This window comes from Aphis gossypii, chromosome 1 (assembly GCF_020184175.1).
Source record: "Aphis gossypii isolate Hap1 chromosome 1, ASM2018417v2, whole genome shotgun sequence".
Lineage (NCBI taxonomy): Eukaryota > Metazoa > Arthropoda > Insecta > Hemiptera > Aphididae > Aphis > Aphis gossypii.
Genome location: NC_065530.1, coordinates 8,501,511 through 8,520,287, shown reverse-complemented (window position 1 = coordinate 8,520,287; position 18,777 = coordinate 8,501,511). Strand labels below are relative to the sequence as shown.

The following is an 18,777-nucleotide window of genomic DNA, read 5'->3' as shown; positions in this document are numbered from 1 at the left end:
ATAATTGTATACAGACATGGTACGTGTAATAAATTTAGTTGCACTAAACATTAATTATAGTTAAAGAAGTGATATCAACTTTGTGGTTGTACTCAAATTAAAATCAAAGGAAATTAATTTTTGAAGTTTTAGACTGAATATTATTTGAATATATTCTGATTAATCCAAATTGTCTGTATATTATTACGAAAAGCCATTAATCAAATACCTATTATCATTTTTTAAAATTTTTTTTTTTAAGGTTTTTCTATCTTATGAAGTTTTCCATACAAAATGCGGGCTTTTTCTATTATTATAATATGAGATTTGATTGGAACCGTTGTTAAGGTTTCAATATCTGTCATCAGCATTTATAATGGTGGTATGAACTTCTCGTGCTTGGCTATGCACACATATGTATAAAGTATATCAAAAATCGTTAGAAAAAAAAACAGAGGTATTTATTTTGTAAAATGTGTTTTCAATTGTTGCTGATAAATATATATATTTTTTGGTAATTCGTAAATAAATATATGCATAAATATATTATGGTATAATAATTAATAGTTGCCTAATAGTTTTAAAATAATTTTATTGAGTTTTCAATTGTATTTCTTAAACATTTACGGTTTTAGATTTTGGATTAAGTGAGGAATGTATTGGTATTTTACGATTTATTTTCCACGTTTGACAGATTATTTTGTACTACACCAATTTATTCTTTCTCCCACTCCTCACCCCCACTGTTTCTGTCTTTATTTATAATAAATTGATTTTAAAACGTGTAAGATTTATTTTCATTTTCCTCGTATCTTTGAATCAACATTTGTTTTTATTCATCTGTATATGACGCTCGATATACATAAACGGTGGACGGGGAGAGAATTGTGATTTATAAGATTTGTGCAGTAAAGGAGTGTGTCTATTGGTTCATTACAAATAGCATATAAGTTTGATGAACCGAATTTTTTCCAACTCGATCGGGATAAAACGAAATAGTGGTATTAAACATAATATTATGATGGAATTTAATTTTTGCAACCTCGTCGTGTCCGGTGTACCTCATCTGGCTCATTTATACCTATGTACTACCGGTTATAATATAAACTTCAATTTTACGTGCGTGTTGGGATTTATGCGTATTTGTTCGTCTAAAATTGCATCGATTATGGCAAAACTAACGTATATGATCGTATAATATTTATTTCGGTGTACCTGTAAGGCCTGAGGCCAGCTGCAGCTGTTGTTGAGATTGGGTGCAAGTCTGGTGTCGGAGCAAGGTAACGCCAACGATCCTGGCGTATACTGGGCCGACTGCACCGAAATGATCGTTCCTGTTGGGCACGTTAGCGCCAACGATTGGGTCTCGCAGCCCACCCTGTGATATGTCCTCAAAGTTCCGGTTAATAACGCTGTGGACAAAAAAAAAACCAAACCTCAAGACATTAATATATTTTTATTTAATAAATTGTTTTTGTTATTTTATACACATTTTTTTCCCGCGAATCGTAAATATATATTTTTAATGTCACGTTACAAAGTATAATGATAGATGGGCTCGAAATAAAACCCAAAGCAGGTAGGTAGTTAATTATACCACCTACCTTTTATATTATATCTACCTATATATTATTATTATTATGTATAATATAATATAATACGCGCGCGGTGTTTATGTGCGGAGAGTCATCGGCTTAGGATGCGTTCTCCCACAGGGGTACACACGAACTTTTGCGTGTGACGTATCAATATTTTGGGCGTTTCCTTTTTATTTACCTAATGGATTCGCGAGTAGTGAAGGGTGCGGGACCGTATAGGGTTAGAGTGGAAGTTATGCCATTGCTATTCTTCATCACGCTCAGTTTCGTTTCGATCCATTTTCACTGCGGTTTCCGTTCTATTTGCTCGGTTGCACAACAATGACTACCAAACATGTTTGGCCTTACAAAATTTCAAAAAAAAAAACATATACATAATATATCATATGTACATGAGCAATATGCATATTATATTTTAAGCCATAAAACTTATTTACGAACAAATATAAATACTTCCTAAGATAAAACACAGTGTTATTGACGGTAACAATTTTATTCGTTACAGACGCATATTTTAAATAAAATTATACACTTTTTTTTATTCAAATATTGTAAACTTATTGTTTATTAAGGTTTTAAAAATTTATTTTTATTATTACTTTAAGACAACATTCTAAACTTACATTGGATTAAATAATATTTTTCAATCAAATTTGTAGCAATAACTCTTACAAACGCTACCAGGCTATATATGCAAACCCAATTTTAGAAAATACTTATAATATTGTTTTAAATTTTCAACGAAGTAAAATACAAATGTACAAATTATAGTTTGTTTTTCAGTTAGTTTTATCTATCGTTATGTTTATCGAAAGAAAAAGTGTTCAATTTTATAATGAACTATATATTTATTGATTATATTTTATATAATATGTATGTATTTGGTAAATATTTTAAAGGTAATTTTTAAATATTTTTATTAATAACTCAAATACAAAGGAAAAGGCTAAAAATTAAAAAAAAAATTAATTAACATTGAAAAAATAATTTTAAATGAAACTTAAGCTTCAAAAATCCAAAGCCTTAATCACTTCTATGTATTTACTATAAGCTATAATTATGTACGTGTATACTATATCATAATATAATTCATAGATTGTCTACAAATATGAATTATATGTATGAAATAATGAAATAATTATACATTTTTTTTTTTTTTTTAATGAGATAGACATTGTTATTATATTTTTATGATTTTTTAAAATACATTATTTAATAGTCTTTTTATAAAGAAAAGTGATGAAGGTATCAGGTCCTTGCATCCATCTTTCTGTTTGACAGTCCTGTTTATTATTACAATCCCAAAACCTCTTAAAATGTTTCTTCACTATTAATATTAAGACATACCTACAAACTTAACCTTAAACATTAAAATAACTGATCGTACATTTTATAAAAATATTATAGTATTAAACTTCTATCCTGTGCTTATTTGTCTAAGAGATCAGAGCTAGCGACAGTTGAAAACCCAGTCTTGTTTATCAATAGTGACAGTTCTATTATTGATATTCAAATTAACATGATATTAGGCTTGAAATCTAAATTTGGTTGTATTTAAAAAAAGTATTTTGATTTTATTTTTGAAATTATTGACAATGATTCCAATTTTTAAATTTCAGAACAAAAAATTAGATAATATTTGACGATGGCCTATTATTTATCCCATTAGAGAATTTAAATAACAGGTATACATTTTATTTAAAAATAAATTATTGTGGAATTACAAAAATTTTTAAAACTGAGGTATACTAGTTTAATTTGATCAGTATGACTTGTTATGTAAAATTATGAAAACTCAAATTTATACATAATACACATTCCATACATGTTAATATTCAAGGTTTAAAAATTTTGAATTGTATTGATTTATTTTATCAGCCTAGTATGCTATTATTGTATCAATAATTAATAAATTTATACGCTGAAACCTATTTAAGTTTTAATTTATTATTTATTTAAATAAATATTATGGGAGTTACATCATGGCATTAGTATGGTTATTAAATTCCAAAATATTCAAATGTCAGTTGTATTTATTTTAATATACAGTATATTATAAGTGTATTTATAACATTCCAAAAATAAAAAACTGAATGATTTTAGTTTATTATTGTATTGTGTACTATCTGCGTAAATATTGTACAATGTGTTTTATTGTTTTTTTTTTTTTTTTTTTTTAAATGGAATTTACTACACTAAGTTTTGTATCTTTAAACTTTTTTATTTTATTGCATTTAATAAATCACTTTTGTTTGTAGAGTCTTTTAGTAAAAGAATTATGTGTTTTTAACATTTCTCACATAATATTTATATGAAGTTTAAAATCCCCAAACAAAATTGTTTATTTTAAAATCTATGCACTTATACTATTATCCGTTATTTTGTAGGTGCAACTTAAAGCCACAACTTATGAGAAATTCTAAAACATGTTGAAATATTTTTGATGGTGAGTACCAAATTAACTTTCTATACAGACAAATGATGTCTACAAGTGTTGACCTTTTGATAATATAAATCAGTTTTTTTTCCAAAATATAATAATCTATGAGTTGTGGATAATTTATTTTATTTATTGACGAGATATGTTGATACCGGAAGTAAAAAAAAAAGGTTAACCATATTTTCGACATTTATGGCCCGAGTACAATAAATATCAATAATCAAAATACATTGCAATAAATAAATACGTATCAATGTGTACGATAATAATAATATTATAATCTAGTATTTTACATAATATATTATGAGCCATTTATTAATTTACATTGTAATATTATTTAGTAAAACATAGTAAATTTATGAGAATAGTTTGATATAAAACATAATAGTTACAGATGATGTGTCTAATTTCACTTGTTATAAATTTATAATATATATATATATATATTATATAAATACATAGTTTGCTGATTAGTATAAGAATGATAAATCATCTTAATATTCTATATATTGTAATATAATTCGTACAAATAAATAAACATTAAACCATTAAAGGTTTGAATTGTGAAATTTAAATAATCAAATAATATAAAATAAATCATTTAAAAAAGTTGTAAACATCAAATGAAAATAAGTTTATCTTGATATAAAAATTAAGGGAGAAAAAATTAATAGCTTATCTGTAATTTTATCAGAAAATATTGCATTCTTATTTAAGTTGACATAAGTAATCATTATAACCGTAAAGCAATTAAACATTATTTGGTATTATTTAGGCTTTTGAGTTTAATATTATGTAACTTCTGTAATGTGGGTATAATATATAATAATTAATTATACAGACGACATTTTACAACAGTTGTACAATATATAGGTACTTGGATTATTGAATTAACTAATTCAAATATTTTGAAATTACGGTAGTTTATTTAGTTTTTTTAAACAAATTTTACATAAATAATAGATTTACAAGATTAATTCAATTAATGAGCATTGCTTTTATAACTTTCGTTATTTATTAAGAAATACTATAGAGCGTAAGAATTTATAATTGTTGTAATAATACAACGTATATTTTATTAAAAATATTGAAAATGTTTAGATAATATAGGTTTAAGTATTTCGATACTTATAAAATAATACTAAAAATTGGGTAGGTACGAATTATAACATACAGTTGTTTACCATAGTTAAAATAGTTTTATTTAACGATTTAAATAAAAGCTAGTAAATGAAAAAAGCATAAACAAATTATTTTGTATGCATTATATTGAATTTATCAACTATTTTTAACTTTTATATATTACATTTTAAAATTATAATATTAAGCATTGGCCAATGAATGTCACTTGGTATAAATATTTAATATATTTAAAAATTATAAATATATTTAAAAAACATTTATTCGGGATAACACTAATGCTGTCGAAGTTTTCTCTATTTAAATTAACATAATAATTGCTTTATAAATTTATTTTTATTTGTTATATAATATAAAGATATAAAAGATACAAAAATATTTAGTATAAATATTATTTATGTGTATTACATGAATAATATATCGATGTTGATGAGTAAAATAATTATGTTTATTAAATAATACATCAACTAAAATAATAAAGAGTAGTGGGGGGACCTTAGAGTATATATTAATAGAGATAATTTTCAATTATTGATAAAGGATTACTCAATGATTATACTACGGAGCACATAAACATCAATGAAATTACAGGTTTTAATTTTTTTAGTATCTTCTTTTAACAACGTAAGGAGTGTTATACATTTATAATATTGCTATTGTTATGTGTCAATAATAAATTAATGTACACAAAATAAAAAATATAAAAGTCAATTACAACGACTTTCACATTGTTATAAGACTCTGGTTATTAAATAATTTAAACATTCTTAATTATTACCTATATATATATGTGAAATTAGTTATGAAATTTGTTTTTGTGGTCAGAAAGTTATTATATTTATAAAATATTACTTATTTCATAAAAGCGAAACAATTAAGAATCAGGACATATTTACTTATATACATATATATTTAGAAATTTAATGAAAAATTACACAAAACAACGTATATTTTAATTTAGATACTATATTTTTATATTAAGTGTGAAACTTTCAAAACTTTTTTATTTCCATTATGCGGTTGCTTTTTAAATTTATGGCCAATAAAATTAGAAATATCTTTGAGTTAATGCTTTTAAAAAAAACTCGGTTAAGATATCATTAAGGATTCTAGAAAGTAGAAATTAAAATTAACCGTTAATAACATTTCTTTAAACATTTAGTATTCAAATATTCATTTAATATAATATACGATTTTAATGCAAATACGTGGGTAAAATTTTATATAAAATATACATCAATATGATTCTATTGTTTATTGTAATATAATTATTTGCATAGCTCTTTTGATACTATATGACGTCTCATTTTGTTAAAGTAAAACATAATTATAAAATACTTATTTAAAATTTAAAATTAAAAAAAAAGTAATACAAATAATAATAAATAATTTAAAAAAATTAAGCTCATAAATAAATGTTCATTGTTTTTACTAATGTTTCCCAAGTGTCGATATGGTAAATTTTAATATATGTATATAATAAACATTCTGGTGGATTATAACAGCAGGAATCTCATTTCGGATTATCCTTTGTACCTATATATTATCGTATTGTTTCGGTGGTCATAAACCAGACGACACGAGAGACTACCCAGTACCCACTGTACCCCGTCCGGTGATGGTGTTAATTAAATAAATACAATTAAAATCGTCATTCCCTAGTATGGTAGAATTTGGGATTTAAAAAATAATTTATTATATTACGTTTCATGTACACTGCTGCGGTTTCCATGTGTATATTTAAATATATTGAACATATATTATCACAGCAACGCTCTTTGAAAAACATATGAATCACTAGGTACTATGCCCAAAATATGCTTTTTGAAAGACTTATATTGATAAATGATAATTTAATACAATCAAACGCAATCGATTGAGTGTATAAAAAGATCAGACGAAACTTCTATAAAGTACCTATATAAATTTATTCTAGTTAATTCGACGTGAAGCAAATACATTTTTATCTCCTATTTTACTTATTTTTGAACTATTTTATCTTCCTATAATATAACCACAGTTTTAATTTTAATTCGTAATAAGATGGACTCATAAATTTGAGGGATGAGTGGTACAGTGTACACGCTTTAGGTTGTATTTCATTTTTAGTTCCAATATGGCCCTATACTCTGTAGGCCAATATATCTAAATTACATATATAATAGTTAACATATTAAAATAGCACACGATCTATATATGAATTCTTGTAGCTCTTTTCACGTGGTATAAAGAAATTTGAGTAAAAATAAATCAAAAAAAAAAAAAAAAATTTGATTTTTTACATATTTGTGTGTAAATTAAAAGTGAACTAGAGTTAAATTATTAAATCATAAATAATGAATAATACATTTTGAATAAAATGGTTTCCAATTTTTTTTTATAAAAAATAATTTTTTTCCAAAATTGTACTAAACAATTCTAATAACTATACATGATATCAATTGATTTGCTGAAAATATAATTGTTTTAATTTTTCATTGTTTCCTTGGGTATTATAAAAAAAATACAAAGAAGTTTAAAAAAATAAATAAATTTAAGCAATCGCATTTTTAACTAGGTTTAGTTCATTTTTCAAATGAGTCGATTTATTGCTGCTTTCAAATGTAAGATAATACATTAGTATTTTGCGGCGGAGTATTTAAATTGTATACATTTTTTTAAGTATTTTGTTTTTATTCACAGATTTTACCAATTGTTTAAGCGATTTGTTTTAATTAATGTACATAACATGTTTCTAAAAAATTATTATTTTTTAAAAGTAATATTGCTATTTATGTATATTACTTTTGAACATTGAATTATTAATTTACGTTGTTATTTTTATCATTAAGGATTAATACAATTTTGTATTTATAATTAAATTATTTTTAAAGTTCTTAGTTTATAATTGCAGTGTTCCACAAGTATTTATTATTTTCAGTAATGGAGTAATTTAAATTACATAATGTTACAGCTGTTTAACAACAATTTTAAAGAATCTTTTTCTTTTTAGAATTTAATAAAATTATTTATTCAATATATTATATTGGGCATTGGTATTTTATAGAATAAGTATAAAAATAAGTAAATGAATTGTTATATTAATTAAAATAAAATAAGCGAGCAAATGGTTAATGCTCTGCTATATTATAGATGTCGAGTGGGTCAAAAATGGATGAGTTAAATTTTAATTCAATGATAATATATAATAAATTATTACATATTAAAAACGATTCCAAGTGAACACAATCTATACACAATCTAAGTAGGTATATTTCATGTTATTATTGAAATTGTTAAGTAAAGCGTTTTATTTTATTATAAGTACCTAATACATTAAATTGTATTAATTATTGCCGAAAACATTGCATTTGAAAATATCATCATGTGTATGAAATATTATAATATAAAGTTTTATGTTTCCATGAACAATATGTTTGAACTTTAATAAAATAATTAATATGGTTATTCGAAGTTTAAATATGTAATTTGGTTCCAGACTATGTGTATGCAATGTTGATTTTTATTATCCACATGAACGAATAATTTAATACTTTTATACTTACATAAATGTATTTACTGTTAAATATTCAGTTAGGATTAAGTATTTTTAGTTAGGTAATCTAGTATCACGATTTTAAAATATTGAATTTATTATTTAATAAAATATTATGGTTTGAGTAAAAATTACAGCAACAAAACGTAATTAATGTAGTATATTTTTTCTATTTAGTCTTTGGTAAATTATTTGGTTTGGGTTATTACTCGTATTATTCATCAAATCAAAGCATTATTAAATATTAAATAATAAATAGAGGTTACGATTATGTAGTAGATCGAACTATTCAGTATTATATTAATTAAAATAATGAAAGACTTTTATGATTATTAAACTTTTATTAAAAATAAAAAAAGTTATTAAGCTTCGTTGTTTAAAAAAATTTAATTTTCATTGTATTTCACTAAACAATTTCAACTTATTTTATTTTTATTTTACCTTTAATTATTATGATGATAATTTTAACAATGAATTTGAGTAGAAGAGATTTTTTTAAACATTAACTATTAATTTTTTATTATATCAACTAGGTATTATGTTTTTTTCTTACAATTTTAAAGGTTTTCACAAGTTGGTTTGAAGTTTTGAAGATAAGTTAAGAATGCTTATTAATGTTGTTTCGTTTGTGAAAGTTCAACCAGAATAAATAATTGTAGTATTCAAAGTAAAGTGCAAAACATTGAGAGAGATCGCAAATTGTTTTGGTATCGGTTTTGTAATAATGTGGTTCTTTTGTTTTTTTTTTTTAGTTTGTATGTAATCACTTTCCCAGTTGAAGGAGTGTTCTAAAAGTTTTATACAGGTTCTCTGTACATCGAATTTTGGACACAGTGGTACTTTAGAGAAAGGTTGTTTCGAAATATCCTCACAGTCTTTTCTAGGAAAATGTCAAAAGACTATAAGAAAACCACAATCTTCAACCATACAGTATACTTAGTTAGACCTGGGGATTCGATTCCCGGTGGGAGGAAAACTTTTGAATTATTTTACGATTTTTAATAATCATAGAGATATGGAATTTTCCCTGATTACTTTTTGGTTTTTATGTCATGCGCATATAGCAGTTTTAATTTTGATGTCTTGACTAACGAGCATATATTATGCTATTCTTTTGTTTTTGAACAAATTTAAAATGTTAGTCAATACTCTTTTGTTTCAAAAGTAAAGCTCCTATAATATTATTAATACATTTAGCTTTTGATGTTTTGTAGCAAAATATTTATATTAGAATTTTCTAGACATGATATGAGTTTCAAGATATTTTTGTTTATTTTGAGATATTCATAGACCATTGCAAATTACGACTTTTTTTTAGTTTAGATTTAATATTTTCATAATACTTTTTTCTTGGTCAAAAGGCTTGGACATTAAAAATGATGTATCCACCTCAAAAGATATTCTTACAGCAGTTAAAAAATATTGAAAATACATACTCAGCTACGGTTTGTCTTGATAATCGTATGGGATTCAAATTTCGATATTTAAACGAAATTTAATTATTATTTTTTATTTCTCATACGACTTTATAGTTACTTTATTGTAATTTAAAAATATTAATCACTCACACTCAAAAGTTTTCACTGTTATATGTATATTATAATATTCTTTACTTATTGAAATTTTCAAAATATTTAGACAAACTTTAGACTGTTTATACTGTGAAACTACATTCACACCATTCTAAGCTAAGTTGTTGTTTACTAAGTAAGTAAGATAGTAATAAGTAAGATATGCGTGATGCTTTTTCTAAAATCTTAGTTAAACTTCTTAAGTTAATAAAAAAAAAATAAAAATACTATTTATAAAATATACGATCCATACAATAGATTCTGATTAATCCGTCTCCTTCGCTCAGTAATTATTATTTTTAAGAGAAGACTTTTTGAAACTTAGTATGCATCTAAAACGAATTCTCCAGTTATTTTTTTCCTGACCGGAGTAATGAGTGTATTAATTTTAAAATGATGCATGTTTTCTGTGTATGATAATTGTTTTTATATCATACAATAGTGATTTTTATCGAAATATGTAAAGTTAGGTACCTATCTAAATACGTTTTTATATTAATCCAGTGTATATCACCATTTAAATTGATCCGTATGTTGTTAGAAAGGACCTCTGCATTTTCTGTGTTTTTTTAAATTTATTACTACAAAAAAATAAATAAATCATAAAATTATTTATTTATTCATTTGTGAGTCATAACAATCATAAACGAAATACTAGTAGATAACTTCCCAATTGTCGTCGGAAAAGGGTTTGTTTTGACAATAGGAGGCTGTTAAATGTTATAATAACTATTTCAAAACTAATAATAGGTAGTGGTATTTTATTATATAGGCATATAAACATTGGGAAATGGTAAAAGGTTCAAATCTGGTGAAGGTTATACTAACGTATTAAAAAGATAAATCGAATATTTTTGTATCCATAGAGGTCGTGCGATTCTAATCGTTCTCGTTAATCATATTATACGAATCACGCTGCGTATCAATAAACCGGAAATACAAATAATGTGGTTGGACCTTTTGTCAGATTTTTTGAATGGTAAAATCCCTTTTAGTCTTTCTGAGGTCTGATGAACGGTTTTATAATAATTAATATGAATTGAATTGTAATTGTATATTTTTCATCTATATCATTCTGAAATATCTCACATTATGTATTTTAAAAATATAATATTGATGATGGTATGGCGTATATTCTATATATAATCAATGCTTCAATGTGAGTAACAAAAATAAAATAATACATAATTCATATTTCGTTTATGAAAGTATACGATTTGATTTCTTAGCTATCATGATTTTATCAGTGTATAGAGAAGTAAAATATTATGTTATGTTATTTTTCTTCATTTATAAAACTATTGAACCAAATACAACAGCCCTAACAAAACATTACTTTTTTTTACTGATCTAAAAAACAAAGAAATTAGATTACAATGAGAATAACAAAAGCATATTAATTTAATTATAGTTTCATTTTACTAATGAGTTATAAATAATGTCATTAATTTGTTACTGCGACCTGCAAGTAACAACTAACAATTGCAAGTAAACATTTCCTTATAAGTAATAATTAATCAGACTTTTAGGAAATGTTGTAAGTCAATATTGATTATTATGCGGATTTTTGTTTATACACAATTATCTAGATACTGAAATAATGGGCAGAAAATAACCAAATCAAAACTTTTCATTGTATTGTATGTATTTTTCAGCTAACACATGTCGTTGTATTCTGACTTTAGTAGTTTAATACGAACAATTAAACGAACGATTTTGATTGTCTAGTAAATTTCTAGGTACCAATATTAGTTATATAAAATATAATTCATTGGTATTGTTATATATTATGTAATATGTTAAAAACATAAATATTAAGTTTATAAGCTTTTATCGTCTATTTAATATTTGTACTTTGATTCGATGAGAACAAACAATGTGCTTTCTATAGACGTATCTATAGCAACTCATTTATTACTATGAAGTTATCGCGCAGGTAACATTATAATTTATAGTGTAAAGTAAAATAGAGACGTGCTTAGACATAAGGATATTGCTTATTTTTCTCGATAAGTACCTGTCAGTTTTATACATATAATATATATATACATACATCCGGTAGTTGATACAAGCTATAATATTGTAATAATATTATTTCGGATATATAATAAATAGAATTGTACTGCATGAGTGTAACAACGCGCCTTTATGTACCGTGTGTGGCTTTTATAATATTTGCATTTTGATTGGTTACTATTATATTGTGTAACCTTTATGTGGTGTATTTAAACGTTTGTAGTGTAACGCAAACACTCAAACGTGTATAAATTACTGTATCTAAGTGACAAAATATACAATGTGTGTATTATACGATACTATTCAAGTAATGGTTAACGACAAAAATTTAGATGTTCTTATGTTATATGTATTCGATGTATTATATTTTAGAAACACCTAAACTATCAATATACGCATAAAAAAACTATCTGTAGTGAGAAATAATAATAATATATGTGTTAATGTGGTACGACGTAGGTACATTGTTGTATTCAGAATGTCACAAAAATGGTACCATACTTATATAAACATAATATATTTCGTATGAACCATAGTGTTATGACTGTGTCAGAAAATATGCTTCGGTGTCGGTTTTAAAAAATATTGTATCCACGCTTTTGTTTATTACCTATATCATACTATCAATTTTATTTTTGAAAACACGAATAACAGTTAATGCTATGCTCGTATATTATACACCTATCAGTTTTTTTTCCGTTTTTTTTTTGCATCTTATTGTTGTCTAAAAGATAAACAAAATAATGTAACATTTGTTTTTTGAGTAAAATTATGTAATAAATTATAAATTGTTAAAACTTTAGTATCTATTATGAATAATATCAAACAGTAAAAGTGAGTTTTTTATATAAATTAATGAAATAATTAACAAAACATAAAACAAAATAAATAATTATCTTAATTTTTAGTTAATAAAAATAACAATAATACCTTGGTGCTTATTTGTGATAATGTAGGTACCTACTATCTTTCACATTGATATTGATTATTTTTTTTTAAGTGTTAATTTGAATGAATAATTTTTCATAATACATTTTGTCTATTTGGTATTATGAATATTATAAAAAATAAAATGCTAAAACATAGTTGGTGTATTTTTTTTTATACATTTTTGGCACCATCGAGCTCTATTATAGTGCCAAAAATTGTGAAAACTTTGGAGCAATTGACATTAGGACAACATTTTATTTCATCTTGGAATAGAATTCATATTTTTTTAAATCTAGAGTAGCTCCCTAAAAAAAAAAAAAAACTAAAAATTAAATATACATTTTTAAACCGGATAATGAAATAAACATTTTTTTATTCATCAATACCAGTCATCTCGTAAAATAATATTTTATAATATTAAGGTAAGTCAATATTTGTTGACAATTTTTTTACAATTTGTTCTAGTTTATAAAAATAATTCCATAAACTACATTATTGTTTATTTTTAAATTACAAATATGGCAATAATTTATAGGTTCGTTACAATATTATGATGTAGCAAATAAACATTTGATCTTGTATTTAATTTTAGAAAAATATCTTTAAAACTATTTTATACATACACAACGCTCGTTTAACTAATTTAAAGTTTTCAAACCGTTGTCTACATATATAGTATTATATTGATATATGAACTGCAATATGAAAAAGTTGGTAAATATGATATTAGTTATATGAAGTCGAAAAGAAAATTAATGTCAATAATGGTAGTTTTTTATTTTTACCGTAATGTATTTTGTGCTTATTGGTATTTCTATAAAACGATGTTTGTAAAGGACATATTGGATGTTTTGGTGTACGTGATTTTTGTATTTTATATTTAATCATAATAAACTGACATAAAATTCGTCTAAATTTTCGATTGAAATCGACGAGTTATTTTTATTTACAATTGAATTCTATAACCTTCAATAATTATATGACTTTTTATGGACTCGTTAATAATTATGTGTGTATATATTTTTTTTTTAATTACATTAATAATTATAAGCTATTAATATTTATAACATTCATATTTGTATCGACACACAGATTTTTTTCATCAAAAATTCTTACTGTAATAGACATCAATATTTTGCTGACAAATTAATTTTAATTAATTTTGTAGAGTTCATGATGTTGTAAAAAAATATTGTATGAGATTATATTTTATACGTCTAATGTATTACTAGATAAATTTTGTGAAGTTTTAGATTACTTCCAACAACATACTCAGTACTCACAAATAGTCAACAATATCTATTCACCTGCTTAGAAATTTCAGTGGCGATCTTCTTTAAACATCCTACTTAGCCACATCACTAAACCTTGCTATAATCTTTTGCTACTTACAAATAAATAATAAATATGAATACATATTTTATGACACAAAACATACATTTTAATTATGGATTAATAACTTAATGCTAGGTTCAAAGTTTGCTTCACTGAATGTATATCTTATGATACAAGCATAGAATTTATTAATTTATTAAACGTAAATATACTTTACCTGGGTCTTACAGTGATTAGTGAACAATTATTTCTAAAATACGTCTTTATCCGTTTGTGAAATTGAAAAATAAATGAATAATCAGCACCTCAAAATTCGAGTTTTTTAAAATTATTTTCAGCACAGTTGTGAAATATTTCGATCCAAAATCGTTTTTAATATAGATTTCCCTATTCTTCGAAGAAATTCCAATTTATTTGAAAACTAATATAAATCTTAAAAAGACAATTCATGTACCTTATACTTCCAATTTCTAATCGTTGAAGTATGTCATGTTTATATAACACTCGTTAAATCCGAATTGGTAATTACAAATAAAAATATAATATTGTTGAAAAATCAATAAAATTCTTGCTCAGAATATAAAATAGGTGCTCAGTTAGTTTGAAATAGCCAAGAATACACAAATAAAAATATAAAATGCTATAAACACAAAGTAATTTTTAAGTATTTATGTCAATTAAACGGAGATGTATTCTAATTTATAATAGTGTATGAATACTGATTAATTAATAATTCGCTCTCTGCTGTTGTATACAATTTGTATACACACTAAAAACTTTTAAGATTTAAAAAAAAATTAGTATTTCAAATCTTAAATATATTTAAATACAAATTCTAAGTAAATTATTAGTTATCCCATGTTAGTAATATTTTTAGACGAATCGCAATTAGAGAAATAGAGAAATGGTTTTACGTGAGAAAGAATCAGTTAAGCTAATTTTAGTAACCAAATTTACACCTTAGATGAAAGTTAATAATAATAATAAATATTTATTTTGTTGTATTGTAGAGGTATTTCATGGTACCTAAATAAAAAACAATATAAACCACCATGGCATAGAAAATATTATTTTCGGTATCTTGAAAAAATTTGATTTTTCAACCATGACTAGCTTTAGTTATTTTCGCTCAAAATGGGTTTCATAAACAAGAAATTTAGGATAGATCTTTTAAAATGTACTGTTACAGCTTCAAGCATATTCAAAATTTCTAAACGTTTTTTATCACTCAAATCAACAAACCTCAGAATTAATAATTTAAGTATGTTTTTTAATGTAAACCATTTTTACACTAACTTCATTGAAGTTTGTCAAAGCTTTAATTAACTATAAATATTGATTTTTACTTGGATTTGTTTAAAAAAAAAAAACTATTATTACACAATAGTCAATATGTACTACTGAGTACTGGTAATAGTTTTAAAATTTGTTAGTTCAAGGTTTAAACAGTATTTATAAACTATTTGTTTAATTCTAAAAAAATGGTTTGGGTATTTGTAAAGCCAAAAAATTGTTAATTAAAAAACTGTTCTGTTTATTGAATTTAGAAACTATATTTTAAATTAAACATTAACATTTTATGGTATACATAATATAGATAAATTTTGCCTTTTTATAATTTATTATTATAGATATTATTGAACAATAACATCGGGATTGATCATATTATAATATTATGATCTATTGTTTTGTTTAAATTGTTTAAATAAACTTTGACGTTTTTGTGTCGATGTTTGCGAGGTATAATTTACTTGATTTATTCTATTTAGAATTAGTATTATTTCTCCGAGAAACTTTGTTTAATCTATACATATATAAAATGTTCATATTGTATGGGATTAGGCTCCCTAACTGCTAAGCTTATGGATTTTGTTGGGTGTGTATTAAACGCTACATTAAAGTTGGCAAAATAAATCTTGCAACATTAACTAATTTTTCTTCATTAAATTCAGGTAGACGTATAGTAATAATTTGTTAATTTAATTTTTTAAAAACCCGTGCTTAGGAGGTCATAAAATTGATCCAAAAATGTCATACACTATAATGTTATAATGTTATAATTCAATTAAAATGATGTATATTAGATACACATATAAGTTAATGTAGTATATAAGTACATATATTTTTTATTATTCGACGAAAAATATCGTAAAAACAATATCAAGTCAATTATGTAGGTACTGTTTTTATTTTTATCTTTAAATTAACATTAAATTAAGAATTTTTTTTACGATAGTTAAAAGTTTTGGAATCTTAAAAACCTAAAAATAAAAATATGTGTGAAACCACACTAGGAAAAGTTTTGAAATTATGTGACAATATCGTTTTTAAATTTAATATGATAATTGATAATACCATAAAACACACTTTAAGCATACGAACGGGTGTCGCAATATAACAGGCATACATATAAATACTTAAAAATAAATTATATATTGCTTACTTGATATGAATTGATAATAATATTATTGTATGTGTAATAATGTTACGACCGACTGTGAAACAGTTGAATATTATAATAATATGAACTTAGTGATATATTTTCTATTATTATGTAGCTAGGTTTTTTTTATTCTTATTATTTTAGTTTGTTTTTAAACTGTCAATTATTGTATTAAATATTAAAATAATTTTAAATTATAATAAATTAGTTTTATTTATGTATTAAATTTCATTTTGAATACAATTTTGATTTACTTGACCAATTAATTAATTAATTAATTTGTTAAGAAGTTTAAAGGATAATTATTTTTCTATAAAAAATTTGTTCCTGAATTTTTATAGATTAAATAAAAACAGTTTACTCAGAGGAAAACATATTGACTTTGAAGTAAAAAAAAATTTTAATTCTTTTCAAACATATATAATTATTGTAAAAATAATAGTTGTGATATGCGCTGCAATAGTCATTTGTAATAAAAAAAAAGAGCTATTTAAAAAAATAATCATAAAAATTTGTAGATTTGTAGTCCGTAATAATTATTATATACCTTGTATTTCAGATTATTTTTGAATTCTGTTTAGTCAAACGGAGCAATCACGTTCCATCTTCCCACATTATTTGAAATAATTATATTTTTACTTTCATTTTATCAGGTCATGTTTTCTAAGAAATTAGCATCTTTGTTTATGAGTGTCAGCCATTGATTCATTTTTATATTGAACGAGGACAATTTCCAATATTACTCGTGTAGGGTGAACATAATAATGATGGCTAAAGTAACAAACTACTCTACCATAACTAATTCTCGCTGACTGGCTGGTATTTTGAACGATGTGTCTAAAGGGTTGCTTTCATCGTCCTTATTAATGAAACACCAGCTGTCCTTATTCATTAAACGAAGTACTTCCATGACCGTTGCAGTCGATGAAAGTGGAAGTCAAGGGGATCAATTATTAGCGATTATATATAATATATATATATATATATATATATTTTAATGTTTTTTTTTTAAATATTTAGTCAGATCAGATCAAATTTAAAGAGGTTTTTTTTTTTTTTTATCAAAAAAACATATCGAAGGTTTTTGTTTACATTTTAAAACGGATTTGTAAAATTAATAGTTGAATATAGGATGCATCTCATCTATAATATTTGACTTAATTATTATAGAAGCCCACTATGTTGCTAGCCAATTAAGGGTTGTAAGGTAATTTAAATTTATTGACCGATAAACTATAAATTAAATTCTGTAGTTCACTAATACATGACCACTAAAATACTGGTTTACTGTAGGTACCAACTATAGTTATTGTTATTGGTTTTTTAGTGTTGTAGTATTCCAATGGTACATCAATATCTAATGAATGATCTTTTCACATTATGCAAAAAAATATATCATTAAAAACAAATGGTTTTAATTTAATAATTATTATTGATACATCCAAATTATTATTTAGATTATAAATTTTATAATTTGAATAAATGTAGTTTAATACAAGAATTATACATACATAATTCGGACGTAACATTACTAAACATGATTTTTTATCAATCTTTGATATATTATGAAACTGTAGGTATATTACATAATACAATATAATATATTAATATTTTTGATACGATGATTTATCAAGCATTCTCATTACTTTTTTCTCTTCTAAATAGCAGTTATTCGAAACTGCATTTTTAGAGTTTTTAAATATATTTTAAGACTATATTTTAAAAATTTAAAAATTATTTGTATTACTTATGAAGTTTTGTGTACAACTATAAACTTCTGTTTTTCAAAT

The 18,777-nt window shown here is 23.8% G+C and overlaps 1 protein-coding gene across 2 annotated transcripts in view; it reads right to left on the bottom strand.

Moving 5' to 3' along the window:
• The window catches only part of LOC114131063 (protein eva-1 homolog C), a 218,004-nt gene that overhangs the window by 57,851 nt on the left and 141,376 nt on the right, over nucleotides 1-18,777 (bottom strand). For both annotated transcript variants that reach the window (XM_027996191.2, XM_027996192.2), the window contains exon 2: nucleotides 1,195-1,391. In XM_027996191.2, the coding sequence (XP_027851992.1) occupies nucleotides 1,195-1,391 (197 nt within the window). The remainder of the gene's footprint in view (nucleotides 1-1,194; nucleotides 1,392-18,777) is intronic.